This window comes from Hydra viridissima, unplaced genomic scaffold (assembly GCF_058129835.1).
Source record: "Hydra viridissima isolate aposymbiotic clone 2 unplaced genomic scaffold, HvirCarnegie_v1 scaffold_3, whole genome shotgun sequence".
Taxonomy (NCBI): domain Eukaryota; kingdom Metazoa; phylum Cnidaria; class Hydrozoa; order Anthoathecata; family Hydridae; genus Hydra; species Hydra viridissima.
Genome location: NW_028324302.1, coordinates 9,145,388 through 9,167,669, shown reverse-complemented (window position 1 = coordinate 9,167,669; position 22,282 = coordinate 9,145,388). Strand labels below are relative to the sequence as shown.

The following is a 22,282-nucleotide window of genomic DNA, read 5'->3' as shown; positions in this document are numbered from 1 at the left end:
TTGAAGAGAGTATAAAGTAAGGACCTCCAAAAAAGAATATTGCAAAATCTGATATCATAGAATCACCTGTTGATGAGCCAGTCCTAACTACCTGCCCAACAACTCCTGAAATCAAGCAGTTTCTAAGGAAACCTATGAGTGACAAACTAGCCATATCATGGGCAATATGTAGAGAGCTGAATGAAATAAATAGTTGAAGCTTCAAGTAGAATGAAGACTAGACCAGTTCAAAATTACAGCATGCGCCCTTAAAATCTGCACTATCTTTGATGCCCCTTTTTAGAATTTTTTTTTGTAAGAATTATTGTTTTGATTTATGGTTTTGGAATCTTTGATTTGTACAAATATTTGATTTTACTACAATGACTGCAAAATGAGATCATCATTGACCATCTCTTGGGTGTTTCACAAGACATTATAGAGAGACTTGGGATGGCTAAATGAACTGTGTATAATATTTTAAACTGAGTATGATAATTTACTTCAATTTAAAAAGTTTGATCGCATAAAGAGGAAACCAGGAAGTGGTAAAACAAAAACTGTGAGGACTTCAAGGCTTATTAAAGCACTCAAAGGCTGAATTCAGTGCAACTCAATCTGATCCATGAGGAAGATGGACAAGGAACTCTCTGTGAGTACATAACCAAAAATTTTGTTAAATATGCCCTGAAAGCCATGTCTAGAGCTAGACACAAAAGGTACATTATTACTGAAGAAGTCAAGACCAAATGAGTTGAGAGAAGAGAGAAACTTTTGTCCATCCTTTAGAAAGGTCAGCCAAAAACTCTGTTCTCAGATGAAAAACTTTTTACAGTGAAATCTGTATCAAATAACAGGACTGATTGCTGCATCAGCACCTTAAAACCAGAAGATATTCCAGAGTCCATAAGATTCAAGTTCAGGACAAAATATCCTGCTTCTATGGCCTCCAATAGCCTAAAGATGTCTCCCATTTTTATTGATTCCAGGTTCAAAATTAATGCAGATGTGTACTTTAAAATCTTGAGCATGAATCACCTCTAACCTCAACCTTGATGCCAAAGTTGTATGCCAGCAGGATGATACTCTCCCCCATCTCTCCATTTAATCAGAAAGACCCAGGAGTGGCTTAGAAAAAACATGTCGGATTTTTAAGAGAAAATTATATGGTACCAAACTCCCCAGATTTAAACCCTCTGGACTATAGTATATTGGCATATGTTGAGTCAAAGGCCTGTGCATCTCCCCACAACAGTATTGCAGCTCTGACAGACTCTGTCATCAAGCAGAGGAATGCCATGCCCAAGGAGTATGTTCTGAAAACTTGGAAAAGCTTCAATTGAGGCTGTGATCAAGGTCAATGGTTTACACATTGAGTAACTTATTTGAAATTCATGGAAAAATAAAATGAAATAAGTTGCTGAAAGTATTTTCTTGTTTACTTGTTATGACCTACTATTTAAAAAAAATAATGCTGATTTTAGGGGTGTATACTGTACATACAAAAGTTGTTAAAAACATGGTGATAAAACAGTAAACTTTATTATCATATTAGTTTGATTGAATATGTTATAATGCATTTAAGTGTGTCATACAATGTTTTTTCAAAGTAATCACAAGAGTAATGAATGACTACTTTCTATTCTGTTTGAAGATTTTTTAACAGAATGGTCATGAGATTTCTGTGATATTTGACAATCTGAAATATAAACAGTTATTCAGCTACATCAAGTATATTATTGAAGTTTAACCTATGAGCATACTAAGCACAGTCACTAGTGACTCTCATGCTTACTATTTTTTTGGTTGGCATTTAGATAGACAGGACAGAAATCCCATGTTGGATTATAAGTAATAATGGATCAATTCATTCAGTTATCGTTATATAATTATTTTATTCAGCTTTGTGAAAGATCCATTTTGTTTTTAACTCATAAAAGAGGTAACATAGAACAAGATCAACTATGGGCAAACAGCTTGATTTAGTTTACTTAGAACTGATAAAATTGATGACCAATTAGCAACACTTTTTAACCACACTTGTCACATCTTTAAAAAACTTTCTTTTTTAGGATTTTGAATTTGACATAGTTACTGTTACATTTTAATACTTCACTAAAAATGAAAATTATATTCAAGATTGTTTCCCTACTGAGTAAATGAAATCCAATTAAAAAACACAGCATGGTGAAGAGTTTTTTAAACAACATTTTAATGGATTAGTTGTCAAAAACAGAAAAGAAAAGTTAATATAACTGTCACTAAATATTGGATTGAAGAAATACTTTTTTAATCAATTAATATCATTTAAACGCCTAGTCAATTTTTCAAAAAAAAATTTTGAACTGGTTCAATTTACTCTTATGAAAAGAGAGATGGCTTTATAAGAACTCAATAAGCAAGTAAAAAACTTACAACTAAAAATAACAAAAAGAACAAAAATATGACAGATATTTTTATAACAGTATATGTTTTTATTTAAATACTTATATTAAAAAAAAAAAATCATTATTTGTCTTTTTCTCAAAAAAAGCCTCTTTTAAAAGACACTTTTTATTTTTTCAAAAATTTATACATCCTAGTGAACATGCATTATCAAAAATTACTAAACACTTGTTTACATGCTATAAAGTTACTGATTTTAAAACAGATGACAAAAATACTTAAGGATAAGAAATTGCAAGCTAGACTGGATGAATACCTATTTCAAATGCTCCACATATTATCAGATAACTATAGGTGTTACCCAGCAGCCAATAACATTTACTTAAAGGAAATATGGATGTTTTAAACTAAGAAAATCGAGTTATGCTTTTTTTAGGCATTGCCTCCTATCTTATGAAGAAAGCAAAAAAATTGTGGCGCTTATCTGGTTTCGCACCCCCTTTTTTTTTTTTTTGCAGATTCTGGAAGATCTTTGTCTGAAATGGAAAAAAATGGTATTCATTTTTATTTTTGACAAAGAAAAAGTACTCTAATTCACATTTGAATATTCCATTTTTCCGTTAAAAACGACGCTGCTTTTAACTCCATTTTGAAACTTTTTAATGGTAGTTTTAAAAACATTTTTTCAAACCGCTGAAAAAATTTACCTTGTTTTTACAAGCATTAAGAAATACAAAGAACAAAAAAACAATGATATATTGTATATACTAGATGTCTAACTTCAATCCAAAAAGTGAAGCCGTGGAAGCCATTTCTAATTTGGGCTAAAAGCTTATCTTCCTATATGACATTTTAAAAGTTAACATTAAAATAGTGAATTCATGAGTTGCGTATAATTGTTCTAATAGATACATGAAAGGAAGTGACATTTTTTCACTGAGATCCAGTTCTTAACTAAGAATTTTGCAAAAAGTGGACAATCGCATCAAAACGTGAGAAGTTTACTACATTAAAGCACTCGGTTCTTTGCAGCAATTATTTTTTACTTATTTAAGTCACTACTAAAACGAATTTTTGAAGTATCTTTAAATTATTAAGAAATTTAGATGCTCTCAACATTCATTTTTACTTTTATTTCACATGTCGGATATAGCTCTTACCCTTATTACAAATGGTGGATTAAATTTGAAAACAAAAAAAGCTGCTTCACTTTTCATCCAATAAAATCCTGCAAGTTAGACATCTAGTATATATAATATATCATTGTTTTTTTGTTCTTTGTATTTCTTAACGCTTGTAAAAACCAGGTAAATATTTTCATCATTAAAAAGTTTCAAAATGGACTTAAAAGCAGCGTCATTTTTAACGGAAAAATGGAATATTCAAATGTAAATTAGAGTACTTTTTCTTTGTCAAAAATAAAAATGAATACCATTTTTTTCCGTTTCAGACAAAGATCTTCCAGAATCTGCAAAAAAAAAAAAAAAAGGGGGTGCGAAACCAGACAAGCGCCAAAATTGAACAGCATTAAAAAATAAAAGTATTTTCTGCAGCAGAATCCATCTGTTCGCAAAAAAAAAAAAAAAAAAAAAAAAGAAATAACTTGTGATTAGCAATCTTTAAAATGAAATGTAGTTGACTACTTTTCTTAAATTTTATCCAAAAAAAGATCTAATATGAAAGCATTTATGAAATTAAAACTGAAAGATCAAAAATCAAAGTCAGTGTTTTTCAATGAAACAATAAAAATTACATTGGGGTTACAACTGGAGTAACTCTATGATTGTGGCTGCAAAAAATCCTTAAAAAGACATTTTTATAAGTTGTTCTGTGTAAAAAGTCATAATTATTTATATAATATAACAACTGAAATTATGTTGAAAACTATAGAATAAAAATACCTCTTCAAGACTTGTATCAGAAACTCCATAATTTTTTATTCCAAGTACATTCATAGATTCTTCAAGATGATGAAATAAATTTTCAAACTCCCCAGTCAACCTTGCTGCTGATGGCAGTAGAAATGTTAACTCACTGTTAAAGTTTTTATCCAGTGTTGTACCAGGAACAAATGAGCAAATGAAATTTAAAAGTTTTATGGCAGATTGAGAAGAACTGGCATCAGTGTCCAGCAAAATAGTGAGAATGTAACCTTTTCCAAAGTAACGCTTTAAAAACAGCGGTGATCCATTACATTTCAGTTTACCATTTGATATAATACTTATCCTGTCTCCAAGTACATCAGCTTCATCCATGTAGTGGGTTGATAGAAGTATTGTTCGGCCTGCACATTGAATAAACAAAAAGAATAGAACATAAAATAAAAATTTTTTTTAGCAAAATGTAGAATGCAATCCCTCTGTAATAAAGAGATAAATCAAACTGGCACATTAGATTGATTTGGAGAATTTGTTATGAACTATAAAACAGCTGATTTATTTGCATAAGTTAAAGACATTTATTTGATCAACTTTTGATATTTTTTTTTTATTTCAGATTTTAAAAATGCAAATAAAAATAAATATATATTTTATATAATGGTGTATGTCAACCCTTTTTAAAGTTATCCTTCTTTTAACTGAAATGAGTATTTTAATTTTTTGTAAGGAATGTACAATTCAAGACAAATTTTCCATAGATTAATAATTTTTTCTTTTTACATTCTTAAAGAATGTTTTTTAATTTATTCTAAATGGCTTACAGTCTTCACTTATACACCAATATATGCAATATATATATAATATACTTCTTACTGGTCATAAGAAACTAACAATTTTTTATTTATTATAACACAAAAAGAATATTTTCTGCACCTTGTTTGTATTTTAAAATGAGATCCCAAATGCCTCGACGAGAATAAGGATCAACACCTGAAGTTGGTTCATCTAAAATAACAGTTTTTGAGTTGGCAATAAATGCCATTGCTACAGAGAGCTTCCTCTTCATACCACCAGATAAATTACGAGAAAGTTCATTTCGTTTTTTGGGTAGTCCAACATCAATAAGAAACCTAAAATCAAAAATAAATTTCTTAGTGAATCTAAAAATGCTATTAAATAGTTTAAGATTCTACTTTGATAAACTAATCAAAGTACTTACTACTAACTAATGCAATTATTATTCCTGTCTATTACTTATGTCTTGTTTAAATTACATAAAAATAGTCAATATTAATAACAACAAAAAAAAAACAACACCTTTTTACTTCAGCTTGAAGTTCTTTCTTAGAAAGGCCTTTCAACTTCCCATAAAACCACATGTGTTCTTCTACTGTTAAATTATCAAATAGAACATTGTGCTGAGGACACAACCCTAAACTTTTACGTACATTTTCTATATTCGTACAGACATCGTAACCACAAACCAATGCTGTACCTGAGGTTGGTGGAAAAAGTCCAGTTAAAATGGACATAGTAGTTGATTTACCAGCCCCATTATGACCAAGGAGCGCAGTGACTTGTCCCTCATACATCTTTAAATTGAGATGGTCTACAGCACATTTATTACCTCTTTGATAAACCTTTTAAATGTATATTATCAAAATATCATAAACTTAATATTAATAAGTATCAAAATATTTCAATACTAGTATCAAAATATTTCAACTTTTTAATGTATAAACAGTAATAAATGAAATATCAGTGACAAAAACTAACCTTGACAAGATTCTTAATATGAATACCAACTTTTAAATCAGTAGGGTCTTTCTCAAACTTTCCTCTTGTATCATTATCATTTTCTGTCTCAACAAAATCAGCATCCTCATTCACAGCTGCCTAGATAAACAGTGAATTGCAAAGATTGCTATTTCTTAATTTTTATAAAAATTAATTTTTTATAAAAAAAACCACAAAAAAAAAAAAAATTTAAATACTAAACAATACATACAACTGGTTGATCATCCATCTTGTTATAACCAGTTGTTAACTTGATGGATAAGTACTTTTTCTTGTTAACATTATTCACCCAATATAATTTTGTAAATGGAAAATACCAAACCTTTGGCATGCCATATTCACCTGAAATTTCAAACTAAAAACTTTCTTTAAAAAGTAAATTTTCATTAAAGAAAGCTTTTTTAAAAGAATTTTTAGACTAAAAACTATTTAAATATCCTCAAGAAATTTAGAATAACTTGATGTTTAGGTTTTTTATAAGATTCTATATAAATTATAGTCTTATTTTGTTATTTACTTTTTATAAAATTCTATGTAATTTATGTAGTGGTAGCTAAAAAGGTTAGACCAATTATTTTTCAATCTTTTTTTACTCCTTTAACTTTGAAATATACTTTTAGAAATTAATGGGATTTTTATGATAAGTAGTTGTTGGCACTGCATGTTATTTTTTATTGCTTTTGTTAGGTTAAATGTATCACTTCATAAATTTTATTTTTTTTCAAAAACATTTATCAGAAATTGCATGGAAAAGCATGAAACCCAAAAGTCAATGCATATCTTTTTCTAGATTTTCTCAAATTGTCTTGCTGTTTGTAACACATAAAATTATACATTACAAACCTATTTTCAAAACACCAAATTTAGTTACAACTTGATGCTGAGTTAAACTATTAAAACTTCTTGAATAATGAATACTTGTTTCTTCTGTAATATTCTGTTTGATCTTTCAGCAGCTTGACAATTTATAGTTTAAATACTGGTTTAAAATTATGTAAATAAAATAAAAGGTGTATTTATTGTTTAAAAAAACTTTATTATGAATTTGATGAAATATCATATTAAAAGTAATTAGGGCAATAAAAAATAAACAAGTACTGTCAAAAGTATCAAAATTCCATCAAATTTTATCAGTAAACTTTAAAGTTTACAAAGCAAAGAGTGTTAAAAAAAAGAGGTTAATGTTTTCGATTGCTATTGTTGATATCACAATTTATAAAATTTTTAACAACTTTTTTAAAGTGACAAAGAAATTTAGACTACAAAAGTTAGTATTTCAGTATAGACCTGACTAAAATTAAAATAAAACAATATAAAAACTAAAATCTAGAATAAATGTTTATTCTTTGTTTGATCACTCACCAGGTAAGACTTGTGAAAAGTACCATACAAACAGTGAGTATAAATGAAAATCTATTATCATAAAGTTTACTGCCCAACCAAGACTAAACTCATCATTTGAAGATGGACTCAAATAGAAATTGGACCACTGAGCACCAACCCCTTGTTCTTCCCAGCGAGAAATGTATTTAAAAGCGAGACCAAATGATGTTGTTGAAAGTAAAGACTAAAATATAAAAAGAAAAACAAACAGAAAAATAATAGGAACAACTAACAGAAATAAAAACTGAACATTCTAAATTAAAAGGTTTATTTAGAACTTAATTGATAATTTTGTTTAGCATTGTATGCTAAAAACAAAAAACAATTACCACAGCACTTAAGTAGTTAAAAGTCATTCCATCTTCAAAATATACTGTTACAACATAAGGGAGGTAGGTGAAGAAGTAAATTATCCCACCACATGCAGCTGAAATGTTTGCTCTTGAGAAAAAAATGCTAATTAAAAAAGCCATAGCTATAGATGCACTTGCAAAAATTGACATCACAAAAATAATAAGTGATATATCAGAATGAAGGAGTATTTTTCCAAACTTGAGTACAGCAACAAGCACAATTATAGACAAAAACATGCAAATAAAGCTTGTGATAAACCACGCTGTCCAATGAATGGAATCAGTGAGACCCATAACCTTTAAGAAAAATTATTGTAGTTTATAAAACTATAAGATAAAAAAGAAATACCTAAAACAAGTTAAAAACAAAGGAGATTTTTCATGGCTTGTTTGATAAAAGAAACCCTCAAACTCAAAAGCAAAACAGATGCCCAATAAAAGTACCACTGCAAATAAGTATGATTGTAAAATGAGAACAAAAATAATTTAGCTATTTCACTTGAATATAGGTAAATAAAATTACTGCTTTCAATCCTGCTTCAAATGAGAAACTGATCATTGAAGATCAATCATTGGTATTTAAATCATTACAAAGTTTAGATTACAATGTAAATATAATTTCCCTAATTACATATAAACTTTATTGTATTAATGTTATTATGTACAATTTTTATGTTAATTTCAATAGTTATGTTTCTTACCTTCATTACTTCTTTCAGTCGCATTTCTTTCTCATAGACAATACTTTTTACAATCATTGCAACAGTGTAAACCCATGCAATAGTCATAAACAAAGGCATTGATCTTCCCAAATAAGAAATAAATCTAAGAAATAATTTTTAACAATAGTAATAATAATGATAATAATAATAATGATAATAATAATAGTAATAATAATTATAATACCAATAATAATAATAGTAATAATAATGATAATAATAATAATAATGATATGGTACTTTAAAATCTCTCTATTTTGTCACTGTCACTAATATTTTTGCTAGAAATACACCCCCAAACATATCCTATAAGCATGGTTCAATAAATATTTTGTCACTTGCAAAGAAGTAACTTTTAAAAATTTTTTACCACATCCACTTAGCTTTCCTGGTTAACCACACTTTCTTATATCCACAAGATTGCTGGTTTCAGTGAATTATTTGCTTACTTTTTTATTGTTCATTCAATGGAAAAAAAAAAATTATTATTATCTATAAATTATTGTTTATGTTAGATTAAGACTTCATGGTGTTTCTTTAGATGTCTGATATTCTCAGAATATATGCAGCTGAAAGATATGTATCATCAATAAAAATTATATAAATAAACAAATTCTTACACTTACTGTGTATAATTCAATACTTTTAGATAAGAACACAAAAATTAAACCAAAATCCTTACTATACTGAAATTTTATTAGTACTATATAATAAACATATTATAAAAATTGAATTTTAAGATTCACAGACTATTTCAGCAATTATTAAAGAAATTGATCAGTCCTGAGATGCTCAAGGAGCTTTTCACTGGGCAAGCTGATATAGTCTGAAAATTTTCCTATTTTGCCTCCAATTCCAACTCACTGGACATGAACTGTTATCACTTAGCCACTTCATACTGAAAGTCTACCTAAAGGCCTGGTTTACATGTGAATTTGTTTTGTCTTCTCTGCAGAGCGATCTGCAGCTATTATGTGAGTTGGAGAGCTACAAGAAAACGTATAAAGCTATTGCTAGAGCTTCAAGTAAGTCATTCTCTGGTTATTTAGAATACTTCAGTGAAATATTAGTTGAGTTAGCATTCCTTGTCTCTGAAGTTAGTGCAGCTGTGCAGTTAGTGCAGCTGCAACAGCAACTATTATATTGGCAGACAGATAATTGATATTGTGACATGTTTGGACACTTATTGACAGTGTGTTAATTTAGTTGAGTTGAATTTGAATAGTTTTATTGTTAAGTTTAGAACTAATTATAAGCTTCTTACATCTTTTAGAGGACTTTTAAATATTCCAATTTGTGTTATGTAATATAACATGTTCAGAAAATCTTGCATATTGTAGGAATGTTAGTGTTGAGCTAACAGTAAACATTATCATAATACTACCTAAATTTTTTCAGCTTCTTTTTTTTCATGTTATAAGAACATTTGGGGGCTGAGAAGATGAAAATTAGAAACTTTATTATTAAATAGTACCTTAAGCAAAACTTTTACAAAATAAATTATCTTAATTTCTTCTTATATTAGTAAAAAGACATCAAATTTCAGTCATGATTTTTTTTTTTACCATGAAATAAAAAAACATGTATTTAAAAAAAATTCTACAAAACTTAAAAAATTAGTGAGGAAGTATTTCAGTTAAAACAAAACTTACAAGTCTTCAATATAGCATGGGTAAGGAAATTGCTGCACATAAACACCTGGCTGATAAATAGTTTTGTTTGATAGAATCTCCATAAGTGATCGGTCAACAAGATCTTGCAGAAATACAAAACCAAAGTTAATATATTCATAACTCCAAAATGACGTCGATCCTGAAGGGCCAGGTCCCGGCTTCCAATACCTATAATTATTATGATAATTGGTTAAGAAAAACTCTATAACATAAAAAACATTATAAACATGAATGAGTAAAAATAGTAAGCATTGCTTTAAACTTGTCTAATAAACCATGAAAACTTTGTTAGATTTCTGAATAAATGAATGATTTCTGAATAAATGAGTGATTTCTGAATAAATAAGTGATTTCTGAATAAATGAGTGAGATATGGATATAAAAGTATAGGGCAGAATACAAAGCTCCAAAGTCAGATCTTTAGACATCAAATAAACAATTACATATTTTTCTGTATTTAAATCTTTTAAATTTAAGCATTATTTTTAAACATTATTAAAACACACAAAGAAATTTTTTTGGTGCTTTTTACAATTATAATTTAATTTTTTTAAACAACATACATGCTTTTTACTCTTGATGTTGTTGGAGTATAGTCAGGATTAAATCTTAATTTGTACTCTACATTTTTGGGGAAAGATTCTCCATCATTAAGATTTAAGAACACAATACCTGTTAAATGTAAAAAAATACATTTTATTGTTATATAAGCAGAAATGTAAAGTTTTAATACAAATAATGAATGAAAACTTTTATATAAATACTTGATAAAAAAGTTATATTCTTCATAATGGCATGGTTGACCAAATCTTCTTCTGTCTCAAAAGGGACAAAGAAGTTTGAAAAATCATAGCAATCCAATGCAGAGCTGATAACCTCATAAATATTTAGAGCTGCATTTGTAATGTTTTTGACTACCCAAATATCTTCATCAGATATACGTGATGAATTCATTAACATCTTAATGCTTGATATGAAGTTCTCTAACTGATAATATAAATAACATTAAAAAAATCCTTTGTATATACATATATATTTAGAAATAAAGAGCAATGTTAAATTTATGCAAACAAGTAGCATTCATACAAACACATAGCGTTCACAAAAAGATAATCCCTACTAAATTTCAGTATCTATTTATAAATGAAAATTTCAGTATCTGACCAGTTCATAATTATTTTCTTATTAACACTATCATTATTACTGAAGTTCTTAAGTAAAATAATTACTCTTTTTTACAGCTTTTCTTTCTGTGAGCTCAGAAACTTAAGTTTATTAACTCTCTCTTATCTAACAAAGATTTAACTTCACTCAACTTCACTCTTATTCTTAAACTTGTTAAAAATCTCTCACTGATTAAAGTCACCATCGACTGTTAGCAGAGTCATAAAAGACCCTTAGTAGAATCTGTACATTTTTCCATGAAACTGTTACTATCACATGGACATTTTACATTCTAATCTATTAGAAATAATAACTTGATAAAAAAATGTGAAACATTTTTTTTTGAAACATTTTCTTACCTGATCAATTTCTTTATCAGTAATATTGTACATAGGTAAAAGTTTGAGGATATTTTTAAAAAAAGAAGACTGCATCAATGGTAATATACGCTCTATCTAAAAATAGCAAAAATAGATTATGAAAAAGTGAACTTTATTTAGAAATAAAAGAGTTTTATTAGTAATAAACTCTAAATGAAATATACAAAGTATTAGAATTAAATTTCCAAAAAATGTTATAATATCTATAACACTATATTCACACAACACTATATCTAGTTTCTTTTTTGATAGAGAGAAATTAAACAAGTTAAAGTCAATCATATCAAAATGTATATGAAATGTTAAATAAAAATGACTTTTAAGCTGTTAAAATGTTTCAAACAATAAAAGTCATTAAGAATTTACCCTATTAAAATACTCTCTATCTTTTAAATATTCATCAGTAAAATTAAATGCTGCTTCAATTAAAAACTTAATATCTGTTCGATTGCTGACAGGATTGGTAAACTACAAAGAGAATAGAAATATTATAAAAAGATTATAAAAAAATATATATAAAAGTTTGGCATAGAAAAAAGATGACCAGTTTTCTTTCCAGTTTTCTCAATAGCATAAGATTACAAAAAAATCTAAAATTACTCTTTATGAAAAATTTTAGATTTTAACATTATTTATAAAAATGTAAATATAAAAAGTAAAATACCAGCATCAATATAAATGTAAAATAAACCTATTAGCCTAAAGGAGTAAAAAAAAAAATTAAACAATGAAATGCGCATAATAGAAAACCATCATGAACCATCTTTTAAAGAGCCTTTATTGCTAATATAACTGGCTTGTTAAAATGGTGCAACCATGAAAAATTATATGTATAGTTTTTCCAAAATATATATTTACATATATTTCTGAAAAAACATACATACATTTTATTTACAAATATTTAAATAAAAGAAACACTTCAAAGTTTACATACTGATGTAATAAAAGATGTGATTTTTTGTGTGATATGTCTTGTTTTGTTATTATTAGGTGTGTATAAAATCTTCCCTTCTAATGTCATTGATAAAAAATCAACCATTTGGGGAGTGTAACCTGATGACATTGATATTAGTTCAATAAGCTTTCTGCGTTTGTAACAGCAACTACTCTGATTGTCTAAACAGATATTTAAAAAAAGCATTTAAAACAAAGATTTAGAAAGGACTTAAAACTTAGAAAGGACTCAAAATATAGATTTAGAAAGGACATAAAACTTAAAGATGACATTAAAAATGTGAACATAAAATTACTTTAATCTATTGTTTCCTTTTGAATATTTAAACTTTTACATTAACAATTTTTCAATATTAATTTAATTTGAATGTAGCACTAATTATATTTAATATTAACCATATAGATTATAACTATTATAAAATTTTAATTATATATTATAACCAGAGACATTCCCAAACTCTCAAATGCACAAGGTTTTAATTCAAAAATAAATGCCATTATGTGGCTGTATCTGTAAATCTAAATTAGTTCCAGTTAAAAAAAAGTTCCAGTTTAATTTGAGTGGATTTTTAAAATCCAAACTCAAAGTCTTGCACTAAAGAAAATTAGTTATTAAAATTTATTGGATTTGTTATACTTTTTCTCTATGTAACACTGTTTATGTCAAAGCATTTGCTTTGATGCAACTTTTATACTTCAAAAATTAAGTATGCTTATGTGCATACTGATGATTTCATATGTAAAGTTTATAATCTAAACCTTTGTTTATTTTATGTTGTTAATTCTATTTATCACAATTAGAAATTCTTATTTATTTACTGCTTTAAAACTTTGTAAATGTTAGATATATTTTTTTTTGCAATTTTTTTTCTAACAAATAAAACTCTATGATTAACTTTAAGGTTGCATAAAAATTATTTAATCTATTATTTAAATTATTTTTAAAAGTATTTAGTATTACTTTAAACCAAAAAGTCTGATTATTTTCTAGTTGCTATCAAACTACTGTCTATTCAAGCATAACTTTAAAATAAATCAAAGTAATCTTCTATCTTCGATATTCATACAGTAGTAAAATTTAAATTAAGAAAACTGCATCAGGATGGACAATAAATGCACATTTGTTGATACTCACTAGTTGGACAAAAACAAAACTTGGTGGTTGGTATAGAGCTATCAAAACAGCAATTAAGTTTGTAGCATTGGCTTTCTGATATTCCACCCCAGCCACAGTCAGTTCGATTGGCTGGAGGAATTTGGTTACAGGAGGTACTCAAGCCACCTGTGAATAAATCATATCTACACACAACTTGAATAAAAGGCCTGAAAATAAACATTGTTTTATGATTGATTAGTTCAGGGGAAAAAATATTTTTACAGAAAAATTTTACTAATGAAATCACACAATTATAGCAACTAGTTGAATAATAAAACTGGTAGAATGAATCCAGGATATTTGGCTTTAAACATATTTAAACACAGGATATTTTTTAAGTATAATTTATAGAATACATTAAAAAATATATACAAATTTTTATTTAACAGTGGCTCTAATAATGCTTTAAACTTTAAAAATGTGGAAATAATTAACCTCCAGGTAAGAGTTATTTCAATCATAAGAGATTTGAATGCATCATTTTTGTGTGAATGTGAGCCTTGTTTTCACAAAAAAGTATTAAGAAGTATAAAAACTATGCACATTAAAATATACATAATTTTTGATAATAAACATTATTTTGGATGATTTAAGTCAGTAAAAACAGAAATAAATAGAAAAGAAAAAAAGAGAGAGATTTATAATGCATAATTGCTTTGTGAGACATTTTCTCACATCATTGAATATGCCTATACATTGGAATATATCTAGTAACAGGGCTATATGATGCAAGTATGGCAACAAAATGTCAAAAGCTGTTCATCACCTGTCTAGCTAACTTTTTTTTTTGAAAGGATGAGTAATGGCCTTAATAGCACATAATAAATAATCAGTCCTTTTTAGGCTTTGACACCCCAAAAGCTTATTGTATCAAGGTATACCTAACATGTTACAAATCTTCAAGCTTTTGAGGAAAAAATAGCTTTATAATTACTTACATCCTTTATACTTTTAATAACTTCATTACAAAAGTACTACTTTGTATTTTGAATAATCATTTTTGTTCTATAAATTAATTGACCTTAAAACCCCTTTACATTCTATTTTTGGAATTAGATAATGTTCTTGTAAATATCAGGCATTCAAAATAATTTATGAAACTAATGCTATAAATACAAGAAATGTTTTGCAAACCTAAAGAGTGCCACAGCTATTTACTTAGTTTAAATATCCAGGATTCAACCTAAAAAGTCAGATTTGTAACAAATAAAACTAGTAATAACTTAATCTAATAAATAAAATTTCTCTTCTAATAGAGAAAAATAACTGTAATGTAGTTCAATTAACAACAGCTATCCTTTTGATATTTGCTAGTTATCCTTTCAATATTTGCTAGTTATCCTTTCAATATTTGCAAGTTATCCTTTCAATATTTGCTTGTTAATATATTTGCTAGTTAATATATTTGTTAGTTAATATATTTGCCAGTTAATATATTTGTTAGTTAATATATTTGTTAGTTAATATATTTGCTAGTTAATATATTTGCCAGTTATTATATTTGTTAGTTAATAACTCTAATCCTATTTCAAAAACCTATAAAAGTGAAAAAAAAAATTTTTTTAATCAAAAAAGCATCTACTGATAATTACACTATAATCTCTATAATTTTCATTAAGTGAAATATTTTTTTACTTAACTAGATCATACCTCCTTTCAAAGGTAAAGATGGAAGTTTTTTGGGTTGATTAGTATTAGAGTTTGATCCATTCTGTGGTCCAGGTGAATTTAAAGGCACACCACACAACAAATATCTTATATCAAACATATTTTGAATAGCATTCATCGACTGATTAAACGGTTGAATCAACTGAGAGACATCATTTAATAGCTGAGTAATATTGACCTCTTGAACCTGCATATCAAAACTATTGTTAATATCAAACAGCATCAAAACATGGTCTAACAACTAAAGTTGTAAATCAATATCACTGATTTTGTTATAATAATTTTAAAAAGCTAAATTTTAATGAGTTTTTAGATTATTTAAGTTTTAATTTATAGCAAATAATAAAAAACTCTAAGTAGTAAGATTTCTGAATAATGCATTAACATAAAATAAAGTAAAATAAAAAACAGAAACTAAAAGAAGAGAAAGTAACAACAAGAAAAGAAACAAAAAACAAAATTAGGAAAAAAAAAGCTTAAGATAGTAAGCTACCTGTAAAAGTAAACCAATTTCATTTTGCAGATTTCGAATTTTATTTTCAATATCTTGAATTTGTGAGAAATTCTAAATCAGAGGGATAGCGTAAGAAATACACAAAAGTCATTGATAATATTTCATTATAATTAAACAAAGTTACTTTAAAAAACAAAATCAACATTTTTTGACTTAAAATACAAAAAAATAATAAAAATGTGCAAAAAATAAATAAATAAAATCCTGACCCTAAATGCTGCAACTATATCTTTTCCCTCGTATAGAATCAGAAAAAAAACTTGTTTAAAATGATTACAAATATCTGATACAACCAAGCTCTGTAAATAAAAATCAAATTCTCTTAATTTACCTAAATTCAATCAATCAAATAAGAGATGAAAGAGATCTAACTATAATTTAAAAAGCTCTTTAAGAACATAATAGAAATTTTTAGTATTATATAAAAACTTTTTAAAAATAACTAACTTTTTTATATCTTTTATAATGATAGAATTCTGAGGTTCTGAAAACACTAATAATAACATTCTTAAAATTTTAATTCATTCTCAAAAAGTTTTTGTCCAAAAAGATAAAGATTTTGACAGTAAAAACCTTTAGTTTGTCAATAATTTTTACTTTAAGGCTGATATAATTTGCATAAATAGTAATAATCATTAAAAACCATTTTCCTAGAAAGCAAATAGCTCCATTTTAACCAAGATCTCAGAAATAAAAATGTTTAGAACCAAGATATAAATGTCACTTAAGTTTCTTTTCTTTTAATAGATTTTTTGTAATTGGCAAACCATCTAGTGCGCTCAGATAACATGCATTATATCAACTTTTCTTGTCTATAATTTTATTACTTTCTATCATTTATAAATTTATTCAATAACTTTTGAGCAAATAAAATTGTGTAATAATTGCTTTTTATCATCAATTAATAAACTAGAAATATTGGAGTATAGTTAAAAATTACAACTGATCCTAAAATCAAAAACCTACTAATAAAAAATAAAAATTAAAAAAAAGCAACCTCATTAACAGTAGCAGGGAAATCAATGATGTCAGCTAATGTGTTATTGTTGCAAAAACGAGCATATAAAACCTAGGTAAAAAAATTCTAAGTGAACTTATAAAGAAACAAACAAAAAAAGAAGAAACAAAAAAGAAATGCCCACAAAAGAACAATGATGCATTTGTTTAAAAACTTATGTTACAAAGAAATTTTGAATAAGTCCATTCCTAATGAAAATTATTTTTAAAGTTAAGATAAGAAAAATTAACTAAACCTTTTCTGGATTCATTGGGTTTATTTCACGCCAATTTAAGTCTTGCAAATGAAACAATAGTTCTTTAATCTAAAAAGGCCTCAATTCAATTGAGAAATTGTAAATTGTAATAATAAAATTTTGATGTTAAAATACCTAAATAGTAATTTGTTTGCAAAGAAATAATAAAGGGAAAGTATTTCACCTTAATTTTACTTTGGAGTAGGCCATATGCTGTATTATTTTCAAGCTGAGTTCTCAGTAAATTGATTGCTGAATTTTTATCAGGAAAGATGTTTTCAACAGGAAACTCTATTTAAAAAATCAAACATTTATTTTGGAAATCAAAGCAGAACTTTCACATGTTACATTTCAACTATTTACTTTTTAAAACAGAAAATTCTTATTATTACCTGTTAAATTCAGTTCATCAGCAATGCTCAAAAAATTATTATAAATAGATGATAGATTTCTTGAAACAACTTTGATAATCTCCAAATTTGATTCATTTGTTAAAATGGGCCCAAAGTCTCGCACAAGTTTATAGAAACTAAACAAAACTTACATACATTAAAAACCTGATGTGGTTTCATAGTTATATCTTAACTTATCATATTATAAAATATAACAGTGACATCTAATTTATAGAAATTAGTAAAAATTCTCAGTTGCTTTTTATATTAAGAATCAGTTCTTACCCTCCTTACTAATGAGTTAAAAAATTGGAGTAAAAAAACCTTTAAGCATCAAGAGAACTTTAAAAAATCACAAACATTTGATATAGTTGTGCTCAGCAAATCAAAACACTTAGTTACTGTGCAATACTGTTAAAATTATGGAAATTATGAGGAGTACTTAAATTATACCTGTTTCTTTCAAAATCTATTTTTCTTGCAAATTTTGGTTTTATTTACATTTATACTTGCATAAGTAATTGACTGGTCTTTTTGGTATTCACTCCAGAATATACTAATCCTTAATCCTACCTTAGCCATATTTCAAACAAATGATTTATAACTGATTTATTTATAATTTTGAACAAACGATTTATAACTGATTTATTGTAAATTTAATACAACAATTTATTTGAAACAGAATTTTAAAAATATCTTACAATGTTTGTGAAAAGTCAGGAATTTCCTGTGGCTTTGTGAAATAGTTGTCAACTTTGTAATTACAAAATAATGACTGTACAAATGGTAAAGCTCCAGCAGAAGGAAGTGCTCTTGGTACAAAGTAAATGGATCCTGAAGAATTTAAAATAAGGAATTTAAACTTATTTTAAAATCATTATCATGCTAAATAAATAGGTGGCATTGAAAAACATAAATAATTTACAATATTTAGTAATTAAACAAAACAAACTCTACATCTCCAACTAAACTTTCTGAAAATGGGTTGTGAGTTATTTATTTTTTATTTTTATATTATTTTTAGCTTATTTTTAAAAGAAAATCTGATTGGTAAAATGTGAAGAGAGTAAAATTTAAGACATTATTCTTTGATAATTCATTCTTCTTTAACCATTCAAGGTTTAAACATTTGGAATCAATTACACAAACCAATTTTCTATGAAAACATGAACCATAATGTGAAAAAAAAAAGAGTATTCTTTTTTCAAATTGGATTACAAAAAAGCTATTTATTTATCAAGTAATTAGTAGCTATTGTTTTTACATGATTACATGATGTAACAACCAGGAGATATTCATGTGGGTCATCTGGTCATAATAATAGAATTTTACATAACATAAATCAAAATGATTTTAGAAAATATAAATCAGAGTGATTTTAGAAAACTTAAATCTAAATTTTCATTATCACAAAAATGCTTTTCAGAATTTCAAAGTGTTTTATAGTCATGTTTAAAAAGAATGTAAGTAAACTTTTTTTTTTTTTTTTTCCTGTTTAAATATACTAGATATAAAGCACTATGTAATCAACTTTATATATTCTAAAGATTCAATTATCAAAACAGTTTCATTACATTTTTTATTTTCATTATAATCTTAAAATTTGTTATATTAAGAAGTTAGGAAAATTTGACACTGAAAAGTAGGTAATAGACATTAGACTGATAGGTTTAGGTTAGGCAACACAATAAATTATCCTTTTACATTATCATTTCATATTTTAAAAATGAAGATGGTAAATGGCAATTTTAATTTCAGATTTTACCAAAGTTACTAACATTTATAAAAAAATTTAGAATACAATTTATATAAAGGATTTTAAAAGTACTCAATATTGAATCCTTTAACTATCTGAACCAACAAACCTTCAAAAAAATTTGAATGAGAGATACCCTTGATAAATAACTTTTGTAAAAGGGATTGATAAGGATATAGTTTGAGAATAGTAAGTGGTACCAAACATATTTTAACATACTTAATTGTTAAAACTTTACCTTTATTTTCTGGTAAGAATATTGGAGGTTTTCTTTCGCGAACTGCTGCTAGTATAAGGAAAATACCAAGAGGCCACAGAACTTCAGCAATATTTCGCAACTATTATATAAATGCAAACTGATAATTAAACTTTAAACTCAAAAAACAACAACCCAAATACTTTTAGAATTTAACCTTTAAAACATACCAACTGTCTTTTTCTGAGTGAGAAGTTCTTCCACAATAGCAAACAAACTTTGCTCCAGAAGTGAAAGAGACTCATAACTAACTATATCTTTCAAATCACCATGTAACATTTAAGCATAATAAAGAACAGTGAAGTTCATTTATCTTTTATGAATAAATTTTAACTCTACCAAGTGTTCTCTATTTTATAAAGATACAAAGAAGTGTTGAAATTTTAAAGAAATGTAAACATATACGAGGGACAATATATCTTTGAAAACTTTAAAAAGTAACAAGTATATGTGTAACACATTAGTATATATTATACATTAACATATGTAAAACATATTTGTGTATATGTGTATTATACTGTCTGAACATGCATGCGATAATGTTCATGCAAGAACCTGAGATAAAGAAGTTTTATGTACTCTGTAAACAGTAATAGTGTAATATGAAATTATCTTTAACATCTGCACAAAAACAGGCTTTGTTATCTTTTTACTGTTTAGTATTTTTTTTTTTTTTTTTTTTCTTTTTTTGTTTACAAAATCTACTCAGAAATATTTAAAATGATGTTATTTTTTGGCTTGACAAGGCACAGAAAAATTTAGATCACCATCACTATACAATCAACAAACTCTTTAGTAATAAAAAGCCATTGAGCAGTAGAGATTATCTTATCGAAAGTCGCAATTCAGCATTTTTATAAACAATCACTATTGGCAGCAGCATATATCGGATAACTTTGTTTAAGCTCTCCACCACACTTATCACTTCCCCACATTGTCTTCTTATTTTTAAAAAAATTTAGACGTGAATTGGATATAAAATTCAATAAAATTAGGAAGTAAAATAAAAATTGTTAGTCATCTATGCACAAAAAAGAAGCAGATTATTTAAATTGTTTTTGAAAACGCAGTTTTAAAAATCAGCTTTTTTTGGTGATATATTGTAACAATTTTTTTTACATCATAAAATGAAATAAATCTCATACACACACACACACACAAAGATATTCTTTAAAAATTGGAAAACCAGTTAAAAGATTATAAAGCATTAAAAATCTAACAAAGATGCAAGTGCTCCAACGGAAATATGTTAACAAATAGATGTATATGTAGGTACAACCCATTTGGTACATGAAGTCTGGAGCACGTTTGGTATTGTGAGAAAATTCAGACATTCACAAAATGTTCTAAAAACATTTGTGTCTGCGAATGGATCACTTATAAAATGACGCTAAAAGAAACAAAACTCTTAGATTGATCAAAGTCATAATTTTATATGATTCACCTTGATCGATCAATATGTATTTTAACGGCTGAAGATCCCTTATACTCACTCTAATTTTACATGATTTGTTTAATTAATAATTAATAATTAGTTTACAAACTATTCACTACTTGGATAATAAAAAATAATAAAAGAATCATTTTTTATAATGCAAGAAGTAAATAAATTTTGTGGAATATATGGGAATCAGTGGCTACAGAAACTTGTTTGATTATCATTTTTCTTAAAGGAATACCAGTTAATACCACTTAAAAACAGTTAAGGGAAATGTATTTCTGACACACAGCTGACCTTTATTTCATAGATGGCTAAAACTATTTAAGTTATCCAAAATCTGGATGTTTTGAGTTCAATGTGACGGTTATAGAGAAACGCGACCTCTAGGTTATCAAAAATCATAAAACTTTTATTGCTATTTTGTTAAAATTATATATTTATAAATAAACGCGTAACTAGGAATTTTGTAAGGGGGGTTTTAAACCTTCAATTTACAAACTTAATAAAGCTTGTTAACTTCGGCACTATCTCTAGTTGGTCAGATAGGACAAACTAGAGACAGCATTGAGGACAGACTTTTTTAGAATAAAATATTATAAAAATAATATTATAACTAAAAAAGCTAATTAAAATAGCTAGCAAATTAACTAAAGTAGAAAACCTTTTCATAAGAAGTTTGGTTTTTCGGTTTTTACCGAATAATTACAAATAATAACTAATTTCAATATCAGTGAATGTAAACTTGTCTCACCAGAAGCTTTGCTGTTTTATGCGCATAAAAGATAAATCTTTATGCGCATAAAATAACAAAGCCTTTGGTGAGACAACTTTATATATTCATACATAAATTTGTTATTGAAAACGTTATAAATATAATTTCAACGGTTTTAAGGTGGTCCTATACTAAAAAAAATCAAAAAAATCGATTTTTCAAAAATTGCATATTCTTGAAGCCCAAACATTCTACATTCTAAATATATATAGATCATTATAGGGAGTGAATTTAAAAATGCTCTAAAATAGCAAGTTTCACAGTGAAGTTAAATAATTTTCTTAGCAACGGCCTTAGCAACGGGTTGTTTATATTAGAAAATAGGCGTTTTAGAATATTGCGCCATTTACTTTTAGTTTTTGACACTGGTGCCAGTAACTGTTTCATGTTTATTTTCCTAAATAAGC

General features: G+C 26.6%; 1 protein-coding gene across 2 annotated transcripts in view; it reads right to left on the bottom strand.

Annotated features, from left to right (window-relative positions):
- LOC145201222 (phospholipid-transporting ATPase ABCA1-like) overlaps positions 1-20,051 on the bottom strand; it is a 37,155-nt gene extending 17,104 nt beyond the window's left edge. The window contains exons 1-25 of one of the 2 annotated variants that reach the window (XM_090080815.1): positions 19,833-20,051; positions 19,645-19,744; positions 18,352-18,484; positions 17,651-17,787; positions 17,443-17,549; positions 17,259-17,327; positions 17,003-17,074; positions 16,215-16,304; positions 15,985-16,056; positions 15,474-15,678; positions 13,803-13,949; positions 12,648-12,829; positions 12,080-12,181; positions 11,693-11,788; positions 10,934-11,156; positions 10,733-10,841; positions 10,149-10,337; positions 8,479-8,602; positions 7,754-8,074; positions 7,404-7,608; positions 6,253-6,383; positions 6,021-6,140; positions 5,562-5,884; positions 5,178-5,374; positions 4,266-4,648 (exon numbers count right to left, since the gene is read on the bottom strand). In XM_090080815.1, coding sequence (XP_089936941.1) covers positions 4,266-4,648; positions 5,178-5,374; positions 5,562-5,884; positions 6,021-6,140; positions 6,253-6,383; positions 7,404-7,608; positions 7,754-8,074; positions 8,479-8,602; positions 10,149-10,337; positions 10,733-10,841; positions 10,934-11,156; positions 11,693-11,788; positions 12,080-12,181; positions 12,648-12,829; positions 13,803-13,949; positions 15,474-15,678; positions 15,985-16,056; positions 16,215-16,304; positions 17,003-17,074; positions 17,259-17,327; positions 17,443-17,549; positions 17,651-17,787; positions 18,352-18,484; positions 19,645-19,744; positions 19,833-19,907 — 3,912 coding nt within the window. In that variant the 5' untranslated portion in view covers positions 19,908-20,051. The remainder of the gene's footprint in view (positions 1-4,265; positions 4,649-5,177; positions 5,375-5,561; positions 5,885-6,020; positions 6,141-6,252; positions 6,384-7,403; positions 7,609-7,753; positions 8,075-8,478; positions 8,603-10,148; positions 10,338-10,732; positions 10,842-10,933; positions 11,157-11,692; positions 11,789-12,079; positions 12,182-12,647; positions 12,830-13,802; positions 13,950-15,473; positions 15,679-15,984; positions 16,057-16,214; positions 16,305-17,002; positions 17,075-17,258; positions 17,328-17,442; positions 17,550-17,650; positions 17,788-18,351; positions 18,485-19,644; positions 19,745-19,832) is intronic. The other variant, XM_090080816.1, reaches the window with a different exon arrangement.
- Between the last annotated feature and the right edge of the window lie 2,231 nt (positions 20,052-22,282).